Raw genomic sequence first — 11309 nt, forward strand, 5'->3', positions numbered from 1 at the left:
TAATTATTTTGATTAGAGAAGTAGAGTGTGATTTTGTGTAAACCACAAGGACCAATCATGTAATTTACTCTAAAAAGTACAGATCATTTTTGGTCTCCTACGTTTGTCACTTTCAACAATTTTGTCCCTCAACTTGGTTTTAAGAGATTTGTCTCTCATGTTTGTCAATTCCCAATGGATTCCCTCCTATCTTTTGGCCCTTAAATTTTTCCGTGAAGTCCAATTTAATGAGACGTATTTTAGTCATTTTACATGTCTTCTTATTTCTTGTTTTTACAAACACCATCAAACTTTAGGGAATTGTTATTAATTATCTCTACATTAGTGTGTGTGTGTATATATATATATATATATATATATATATAGTTTGTTTCAATGTTTCAAATACAACTCATCGCATTTGTACAACCAATGCATTTGAGATATTTATGGAAATGATGAGAGTTCATTTATAATGATTTGAATATTTATGGAGATGAATATGGTTCATTAATTATGATCAATACTTTATATTATAAAACAATCAAAACTTCTATGAAATCACATATTAATCAAATGAAATGGATGGTTGAGGTTGGTTATTATACAACCCTTGACATTTGTGCAACCAATACAATCTAATCTCAACCGTCCATTTCATTTGATTAATATGTGATTTCATAGAAGTTCTGATTGTTTTCTAATATAAAGTATTGATCATAATTAATGAACTCTATCATTTTCCATAAATATTCAAATCATAATAAATGAACTCTCATCATTTTCATAAATATCTATTGGGTTGCATTGGTTGTACAAATGCGATGGGTTGCATTTGAAACAAACTATATATATATATATATATATATATATATATATATATATATATATCCACGATGACATCTCCAGCCATGAACACAGTGACCACGAACAACCATCACCACCACTCCGTCCCCCGATCAAACCCACAAAGCAAAGTCATGGGGCAGAAACCACATGGACCAAATCACAGAGAGAAAATCATATCACCATCGTAACCCATGAAAACTCAAACCAAATCTGCAACTCCACTTCTTCAAACAAACTGAAACCTAACTACAAGGACAAAAAAAACACATAGGGACCAAATTGTTGGCCAAAAAACACAGAGACAAATGATATCTGCAAAAAAAAAAACACGGGAACCAATGGAAACACAGAAGATGTACACACCTAGAATTAACTCGAATTCTTATGATGTTATTCATCCTTCTTGCAAACCTATTGATTCATCAAAAGGTAACAAAACCACATACCAAATCACAGTAACGGGAGGGGGTGGTATAGAAAGTTTTGGATAGGTGGTCATTGTGTCTATACATAGAAAGAAGGGGGAGGTTAAGGGAAATATCTAAAAAAAAATGGAAAAGCGAAAAACATTTTTTTTTTTGTTTTCTTATTCATCATTTTCTAATTTCTAATTTTCTAGAAATTAAAAAAATGATGAATATAGAGATTCATTCACAGATGCATACAACCCATAAATTGAAAGACGATGAATATGATGATTCATTTATATGTGCATGCAATCGTGATCGTCTGATTCTATTTTCATAACATCAGTTTTAAAAAGCGGGTGAGGCGGTGAAACATTTACATGCCTACACCTCTATTAAACAGGGTCACGTGGCATTTTTATTTACTTAGTTAAGTAGATAGTGGTGTTCAACTGTTTATTAAAGTCAAACATCACCATCACAAACATACATGATTATGTTTTGACGAAGAAAAAAAAAGTTAAAGATAGGAAACGTAAAAAATATCTCCACTTTTGAATGTACGGATGACATGTATTAAGATATATTGTATCAATCACAATTTATGAGTAGGTTTAAGATTAAAGGTGATCAATGGTCCAGATTTCTTCTTACAATTCTCAACTCAACTTTCATTCTCACATGAACCTTCGCCATTATATATTATGTTATTATGTGTACTTAGATGCTACTATATATATTTCAAGCTAAGTATACTTTATGTATATTGATATAGGGAATGGTTCAAACGAGAACATCTCTGTTTTACGAAAATGTGAGAACGTTTCTCAGCCTCCAAATTAATTAACATATGATAAAAATTAGAATAAATGTAAATTTATTAGTACTTGTCCATAATTTTCTATTATACTAGATTTATCATTATCTCTTAAATTTTGCTATTATCATCGGTTTTTATATCAATATGTCCTTTGTCAATAATTATGTGATAATTATTTTACTTTGCCGTGAGAATAATGTGATAATGATTTGATAAGTTGAAAAAAAAAATTATGATATGATAATCATCTAATAATTATGTTTTTTGTTGTGATAATTAAAACCCAACGACGATCACATCTACATCATCACTTTATTAATTATGTGATTTTATTGTGATACAGATTATGAACAGAATCCAACGATCGGTAATCACATTTCTAGCAACACTAATCACTAAAATGTCCGGAACCCAAGTTCTTAATACCCCCATGTGCACGATAAGAGTGTTACAATTATTCGTATTTATTTCTATCAATTTGTACCGCAGTTGAAGCAAATTTATTCAAAATTCAATGAACAAATGTTAACTACTCTAATGGGAGTGAAAAGTGAAATACTCGAAAACAATTTGTTGTGATATGTACAAGAATATCGACACCCAAGTTGGGGATCAGCCGGCATCTTCGAATAATAAATTGCAGAAGCCCATAAAAGATCAAAGAAAACAGAACCAACAAACAAAGGTGTCAAAGTACCTTATAGTTTTGATGTTTGCAAGAAGAAACTATGCTGCCTCGATTGCCATTGCAAGAGATCACTACTGTCTGCCATGATTGCTTGCAAAGGCTCACAGTTGTCTTGTTTCAGTTTCAACTTCCAGGATCAGTTTACGGGGATAGATTAATTGGATCTAACTGTCGACCTTGAGGTGCTTGATCATCATCACTTGACTTTAGTCTACTAAGAAGCAACCATGCATCAGATGGTGGACAACCCTGGTGCATTTCTGTGGCAACTGGAAGAGTAGAGGCTTCGTTTATCCGTACAAGCATCATCCCCTGTCAATTTTGTGCATTTTAACAAGCCAAGAGAAATTCTCCATCAAGAAGTCATATACCAAGAGATCAAGAAGCAAATAAAAGGTTTTCGGTAAAATTCAACTATTTGTTGTTTAATCGAAAAGATTCAGAAATGGCTTATGTACCTCAAAGTTCACCAAAAAAACTCTGAACTGCTTCATTGTATCCTTCATATCCTGAACCCTCGATGGGTTTGAAGAAGACAGAGCAGCATTTACCTCCTCGGGAGAATAACCTATCTTCCTTTGTACAACCTAAAAAATCAAAGCACTACACAAGAATTACATCCTAGAACCAGGATTCTACAAGGATCACATTCGAACGTCAACTTACATTGTGATCAACAAGGATCTCGGATATCAGGCTACCATCATCTACATATACCTGAAGCTCATATGTGCTCCTTTCCTTAAACTGGAATCCCTTAACTCCAGTCAAGATACACTGAAAGTTTTGCACGAATACAAGTAACATAACAAAATCACGTATTATTTAGATTTTTCTTTGCAAATAGAATAAAAAAGTAAGAAGCTTTTTGCTGATATATGAGACATCATATGACAAGATTTATTCATACATATTTTCAAGGTAGTATATATGCACCTTAATTTTACCCTCAACGTGAGAAGCTTTATCTTTTGATGCAGCCCATTTAACTGACAAGCTGGCAAGGTATGTAAAAGAGCTTTCACTGCTACGACTAAGTGCAGAATGATTCTCCTCAGCAGGCGCCATATGGGCATCTCCATCTCCATCATCTGTAACAGCAATAGGGGAAGGGAAAGATTCAGCATGTTCCCTGTGGAGGGGAATGGTGGGCTCTTCTCTCAACAGGGTCGTATCTACACTTCCCCTCGGGATGGGAACAGCAATGGAATCAGTTTCCTTATCCATAGAAACAGAACTCTGTTCTGCAGGTTTAGATGGAAGGGGTTCAATATTCTCCCTACGAGTGGAAGATTCTATTTCATTTCTTGGCAGGTGATGTCCAACATGTTCTCTATGAACAGGAACTGCAGAATTTGATGACACTCTTCTACTAACAGAAGCAGGTGTGCCACCTGTACATGAATGCATGTATGTCAAAAAGACGGGAAACAAATGAATGGTGGTAGCAAGTTGGTAACATGATGATGATGTTTAAAAACTTAAATCTAGCATGCTAATCGAGCTTTACTAGCCTTAGTATTTCGTTTTTTTAACACAGTTTAATCTATTCAAAAGTAGAGCGCAAAAGGCGATAGAAACATGACCATAAGGTTTATGTTCTAAACAAGTTCCATTAACCTAGGTAATCGCTTATCTTTGAATCGACAAGACACCGAAAAGAGCTCTAAATTGTGTTCACTTGCTGAACCAGTGTATAACTTTTATTGGTTGGTTAATGATGTTGACATGGACAAATCTCCATTAATACATAAGAATTTATGAGGAACATGAATTCACATACCTCGGTCATCTACCTGCATTGGAGATGCCCTTTGAGAGACAGGGTTATTTATTGGTCTTGAAACATGAATCTCCTCAGCAGGCCATGCAGCACGAGTAGCTCTAGTTGATAAAGGGGGAACAACTCCTGTTCTTGTTCTGAAATTGAAGATCATACAAATAAAATAGCAATCATGCTTCAAGAAAACATACATTAATAAAATTCACTTTCATAATAGATATCCACGTTTGGTGTTCTCCTTTTCTTATCTGTTTATAGTTTTATTCTTGATCAATGGGTAAATAAACCATCCACATGTTCAGACAACAATAATCTGCAGTAAGAAAGACGATTCTTCCACATATATAAAAAGCATGCATGTTGAGTATATGGCATGGATAAAAGATGTCAACATGTAGAAGTCCAAAACAGACAACAGATTGCCGTATGCTCTCTTTATCCCAAATTAATTAAGCCATTTGCTCAAAATCTAAGAAGGATCCGAGTTTTTGATGGATTTAATACAAAAAAAACTAAGCTGTAACGTCCAATATTTGATGAGAACTCATTTTTGGATGACAAAATAGCCAGGATCAATGATTATGAGAAATAATTTATCAAGAAAATGGTAAACCTCCAACCCGGTTTACATATGCTAGGAGGGGCTGTAAGTAATATGGGTGTTCATTTGTGAAATTGTGAGGATAAAAGACCATAATAAATAAGGAAGGAAGGGGCATGTTTGTAATAGAACATTGTCTAGTCTGTTAGCAGAAGGAGTCACAATAGTCAATAGGTTAGGGATTTGGGTATTCTGTTTGTAAACTTTGGGCGGAAGTCCTTGAGAGTAGGGATGAGCTTCCCATACCGTTTTCCCGAACCAAACCGAACCTGTACTGAACCGATGTTGAATTCTCATATTCAGTTCGGTATTCGGTCCCAATAATTAGTCAATTTCGGGTTTCGGTATTTGGTACCGTGATTATACCGAAAAAATGGGTACCGAACGGGGTAACTCAAGGGGCATTTTTGGCTATTCCAATTCCATCTCTATCTCCTAACTAATCATCTCTTTTTCCGAAAAGTAAACTACATCTATTCCTAAAATAAATCCATACCTTCTCCATTTGAATTCAAAAAATCACACATAACAAAAAGACACCCCACCACCACGATTTTGTCAAATTGACAATGTCAATCAAGAAATCGGTATCACCATCATATGAAGGAAATTGGCTCCTCCATGGATGAAAGTCAAGTAAATTTTTATATACCACAAGTTTTAGATTGTGTTTGTCAATCATAAACTAACTTTTTTTGAGTTAATTATTGGTTAATATTATAATAATCTTAATATTAATTATAAGTTTAATGTGCTTTTTTTGTTTAGGGAGATGATACATTTGTTGAGGAAACCCCTTATATCAACCTCGACAATGATTCGGATGTCGAAGCAAGAGGCAAAAGAAAACGAGCAAACAAAGCTCCTAAAGGAGGGAAGAAGAAGACTTTAATGTTGTGTTCATTGAAGAGGACGGAGTAAAACAGCAACATGGGAAGTGCAAGTTTTGTGACACGGTACTTAAAGCCGATCCGGTAAGAAACGGTACTTCTAGCCTTAAAAAGCATTATCCTATTTGTGATAAGAATCTCGAGTTTTCCATGAAAAAACAAAGTCACTTATTGTTTAAAAAGGAAGCTAGTGGGGAAGGTAGTGTGCAAACTTGGAAGCATGATGAGGGTAGAATAAAAGAAGCTTTATTAAATTTGTTTGTTGTTGGTGAATTGCCTTTCAAATTTGTGGAAAATGAGGCATTTGTTGGATAAACTAGTGCTTTAAATGGAAGGTTTATTTTGCCATCATGTCACAAAGTCTCTAAGAATGTTGGAAAGTATTATCTAGAGGAAAGGAATAAGTTATTGGCTTATTTAAGTAAACCAACAAACACCGTTCACTTGACTACGGATACTTGGACATCATCGTGTCGAAGGTTGAACTACATGGTTGTTACGGCTCATTTCATAGATGACGATTGGTAATGCATAAACGAATTATTAACTTTAGACCCATTGATAGTCGTAGGGAGGATGATGTGGGTCGTGAATTGTTAGAGTGCATACATGGTTGGGGGATAAGAACTGTTATGACTATGACGATTGATAATGCATCTAGTAATGATAAAGCGCTAGAGTATTTGGTGAAAGAGTTGCCTGATATGTATGATGGTGGGAAACATTTTCAAGTTAGGTGCATGGCGCATATTCTAAGCCTAATTGTGAAAGATGGTTTAAAGGAGAATAATTATTATATTGAGTGTGTGCAAAAGGCGGTTAGGTATATTAGACACTCGACACAAAGAATAGTCAAATTTAAAAAGTGCATGAAAGACTGGAACCTTGAATCAAAAAGATTTTTGTGTGGTGATTGCCCTACTAGGTGGAATTCCACCTTTGAAATGTTAAAGATTGACGTGGAGTTAAAGGGAGGCATTTTTCATGTTTGAAGTTGAAGATGATAGTTATTTTTGTGATCTTGATAGAGAACCTGAACATTCGGATTTTGGTATGTGCAAAAAAGTGGTCGACTTTCTAGAGAAATTCAAGATCAAAACAGAAATTGTATCGACCACTTCAAAGCCCTTAGCTCATCTTTTCTTTTAGAGAAATTCTAGATGTAGACAAACATCTACATGTGTGGGAAGAGATGGTCGATTTTTGCTTGATGGCTCGGGCGATGCGAGAAAAATACGATAAGTATTGGGAAAGTTTGACGAATTGAATGACTTTATGTATTTTGCCGTTATGTTGGATCCTATGATGAAATCATCTTTTATTGGACATGTGTTTCGAAAGTTGATTATATATAACATAATGAAGGAAAATCCTATGTCAAAAGAAGTGCTTGAGATGAAGGTGGCGACTATGGTGCAAGAGGTTGAGAACATACAAAGAAAGGTTTGACACATTTGACTTTACTTCGGCATCTCAAGAAGCATGTTATGAAAAAGATTTAATATCATGTGATGGGGGTAATGACTTCTTGGGGGAATTTCTACATGTGGAAGAAAGTAACTCAGTTGCAACTGACATCGAGTTAAAGAGGTGCCTAAATGAGCCAAAGAATTCGTATACTACCGGGTTTGACATACTTAGGTGGTGGAAACAAAATGCTATTCGGTTCCCAATTGTATCTCCGATGGCCAAAGGTAAATTGTTAATTATGTTTTACATTATTATTGTTTATGTTATACAATATTATTCTTTATGGATCTTGTATTTTTGTTCGATATTTTCGCAATAGAAATCTCCACCATGGCATCCGAGTAGGCATTTAGCATGAGTGGTCGTGTACTAGACCAATATAGAACAAATTTTCACCTTCCATAGTTGAGGCTCTGATTTGCACCCAAGATTGGGTGAGAAAGTCGAGGAAACCAATTGTAGATGACACTGATGATATATTAAAGGACGACGACATTGCGAAAGGTAATATTTGTTATGTTAATATTTACTTTATGTGTTTCTTGATTGTTGTTAAGATCAAGTATTAACTATCTTCGTTTCTTGGTTTTTTGGCAATACAGAGATTGAAGAGGCGATAAACAACCAAAAAAAAAGGGAAAAAGAGTACCAAAGATTGTTGAACTTTAGATTCTTGAACTTTTGGGATTGGTTTTTTGATATATTGAACATTTGCGATTGTTTAACTTTGATTCTTGAACTTCTGCGATTTGGTTTTGATTGTTTCTTTATTAACTTTAAATCTCCGGTCCTAAATGGTACTGACACCGAATTTCCCGTCCCGATACCGAAATGGTACCGAACCAGTAGATTTGGTTCGGTATTCGGTCCTCATTTTTTGTCCCAAAAAAATCCGGTACAGGTAACAATCATATCCCTACTTGAGAGAGTTATCTGACCTCTCGAATGCGAATGTCAGAAGGGTTCTAAAGCATACAACTAATTCCAAAGGAATTGTCAATTGATTCCAGTTTATGGCAGAAAAAAGTGGAGAAATGTAGTTGGTTTATTATTTAACATTTTAAAAGCTAATCACAAAATAAAGATGTAAATATTGCTTAGAATTTTAAGAAGCTACTAGATGCTCATTCAATTTCGCGATGGATATAAAACGTAGAAGGAACCATGCTACAAAGTCCTGCTTCCGAATAGACATTTCAGCGACAGGACACAGAGCACTGAAATGCAGTTTTGGTGTTTTATTCACCACAAAAAATGATCAATAAACCAACAAAAAAGTATAATAGAATACCTTTTGCCCCTTGGAGGCTTATTGACTTCATTAACAAGCCTTTGTCGTGCTGCATCCAGCTCCTCAACCAATCCTCCTAAAACTTGAAAGACTTCTGGAACCAGCATTAGAAGCCCATGTCGTATATGTACATTAGAAATAGCAACCTAAAAAAAGGCAAGTTAATCTGAACTTACTTGCTATGCACAAGAATGTGTAGCAATGTAGACAAATTAGACTAATTACATATCATGCTAAGTAAAAAACACAAGATAAGACTGGAATAGAGGTTTGCAAGACACCAAATAGGCAACAAACAACCTTCCTTACATATCACTCCAATATTGGATTCAGTTCATAACTAACATGGCAGTTCTTCAACAAATTATTCTAAGAAGTAGATTTTCTCTTGGCAAACTTCATCAAGTAAACTTCATTTGTCATATTAACCCATAACAAGTATGGATGCAACTATGATCACATTCAGCTGATATAACCACACTGACATGACTTTTCTTGTTCGACGGTACTAGAAGCAAAGAAGAAGACGTCTAATGAGGACCTAATTCACTCAATTCTTTGATCATGCACAAAGAAGGAGATTTTTCAACCTCAAACTTGACTGAGCACTTTCCTAAGAAAGAAAATGAGGAAACATGAATTAACCAGGTTTAACTGCTATGCACATTTAGCAAGCAAATTAGGCATTGCATCAAACAAAGGCTAAGGTCACACAAACATGATATCATTAAACTTATACCAATCACACCACACGCAAGAACTATAATATAGAACCTTCAGTCCAGCAGGAGCAAGAGCATCTAGATCTTTAATAGGCTGGTATTCCATGCCAAAAACTTGTTGGACACCATCAGTCATAGACAATTTAAGGCATCTCTTCAGGCCAGAAGGTGCCTTCTTGTAACGCTCTCGGAGAGGTTGACTAATATTGACTATCTCGTCAACCTGCAAAAAAAAAGCCTTTATGTCAGCTTGGAGTAGATATAAGCAAATGTCTATGACCTGCGACTCTTTGTGACACTGGGATTTCATTAGACATCCAAGATGCTCAATGGAAAGGGGAAAACTTGCCTAAAGAAACCCTTTTGGAGTACGATAGCTAGTTGTGATCAAAATAGCTGAACTAAAGGAAAGTCAAACAAATTCACAACCAATAGTTCTTTAACATAAGCTGAACTGAACGTGCACTTTCAAACCAAGCTATGGTGAGATATGCTTCATTAATATGCTGTTATATAGGGGCAAAGGAAGTACAAATAAATCAACTCAGAAATATTTCTCCTTTGAACAAGATGAAAGCTACAAGGATCTAATGCAGTATACTTAATCGACTTGGGCTCTTGACATATCACTGCAGGCTCTGATCCACTCAGACATAAATTGACGAACTATGTCTTAATAAAGCAAATCATCTCTGCATCTCCTTCAATACGCTTCTTGCGTTTGAGTTGCAAATCAGATACAATAGCTGTTTAATCCAAGCCCCATTCCAAATTCCTTGTGAACTAAGACTCACTATGCCATCTAACATAAACATCCAATGGCAGTTAATCTAAACAGTTTCTAAATTGATATCAGCATCTTGAAAATTAATGGAGTCCAATTTATACAACAAAATAATCAATCAAAAACTAACACGAGACTAACAAAACATAATATACCTGTAACACAAAGGGCCCAGGAAGATCAACAAGGTGCATTTGATGCACGTTATCCGGAAGCATGCCTGCACCACAGTTGTTCATATCAAAATGCAAAAACTTCTCAAAGCATAGCTTAGCCTTTTTTGTAGCATCGAAGCTGGGAAACCCAGGGACGACAGTCTGGAGGCCATGAAGGCAAGAATCCAACCATTCACTCCGTAATCTCAACCCTAAATCTTCCAGAATCCTACTAATAGGACTATCAGAGACTTCACCCATACCAACACTGCTAGTTCTAGAATAATCTGTAGAATGAACAGTCTGGTCCGAAGGCGGAGGCTGGGGAGAAGGTAAGAGATCTTCGTACGCATCGACGAAATCTTCGTCAGATATCTCGACTTGGATGCAATCAGATTGATTGGTAGGGTTAGAGTTTGAGGAACTTAGGGTTACATCTTGAAAATTGAGTGTTTCGCAATCGTTATCATGGTGTTGTGGAAGAGGTGGTTGAACTTCTAGTACGTCTTCTTCATCGTCTTCCTCATCGGATGAACAGATTATTCTCAGGCGCCTTCTGGAGAACATCGTTGCCAACAACAATGGCGACCTTTTTTCCCTCCAGTTTCCTCGTATTTTCAAAATTATTCCAAGTCGTAGGGTATTAAGACCGCCATGGTTCCTTTTGGTCGTTCGAAGTACTATGATTTTTTGGGCAGTTTTAATTAATTATTGATCTATCTCACTTGCTCGTAAAGCTCTTTTGGGGGGTTTAATGTTTATTTATGGTTTATTTGTACATGACTTAATTGTACAGATAGAAATGACGGCCATCAAAATAACATCCCTACCCTTATTTAAAGTATCGTCTTCTTGGCTCCTTTCCAAATG

General features: G+C 35.6%; 1 protein-coding gene across 3 annotated transcripts; it reads right to left on the reverse strand.

Moving 5' to 3' along the window:
- Nucleotides 1–2557: 2557 nt before the first annotated feature.
- Nucleotides 2558–11012, reverse strand: LOC112509909 (recQ-mediated genome instability protein 1). Of its 3 annotated transcripts, XM_025115119.1 has the most exons (9): nucleotides 10703–11012; nucleotides 10440–10504; nucleotides 9553–9723; nucleotides 8779–8924; nucleotides 4527–4663; nucleotides 3680–4137; nucleotides 3410–3520; nucleotides 3202–3330; nucleotides 2558–3055 (listed from the first exon to the last, which is right to left on the reverse strand). In XM_025115119.1, the coding sequence occupies exons 1-9, from the start codon at nucleotides 11004–11006 to the stop codon at nucleotides 2885–2887; spliced, it is 1692 nt and encodes a 563-aa protein (XP_024970887.1). In that variant the 5' UTR covers nucleotides 11007–11012; the 3' UTR covers nucleotides 2558–2884. The 3 variants fall into 3 exon arrangements, with proteins under 3 accessions (XP_024970887.1, XP_024970885.1, XP_024970886.1); XM_025115117.1 differs by having other exon boundaries at nucleotides 10440–11012; XM_025115118.1 differs by having other exon boundaries at nucleotides 2985–3055; nucleotides 3202–3346; nucleotides 10440–11012.
- Nucleotides 11013–11309: the final 297 nt, after the last annotated feature.

Source organism: Cynara cardunculus (assembly GCF_001531365.2).
Source record: "Cynara cardunculus var. scolymus isolate 2C chromosome LG 3, CcrdV1, whole genome shotgun sequence".
Taxonomy (NCBI): Eukaryota; Viridiplantae; Streptophyta; class Magnoliopsida; order Asterales; family Asteraceae; genus Cynara; species Cynara cardunculus.

Bases quoted from the DNA above. Each gene is read 5' to 3' on its own strand.
- LOC112509909 (XM_025115117.1), bottom strand. From the start codon at position 11,006: ATGTTCTCCAGAAGGCGCCTGAGAATAATCTGTTCATCCGATGAGGAA. The intron at 4,138-4,526 runs GTATGTGAATTC...ATTCATGTACAG, and splicing joins AATGCAGGTAGATGACCGAG to GTGGCACACCTGCTTCTGTT. The intron at 3,056-3,201 runs GTACATAAGCCA...CAAAATTGACAG, and splicing joins TTTTTTTGGTGAACTTTGAG to GGGATGATGCTTGTACGGAT.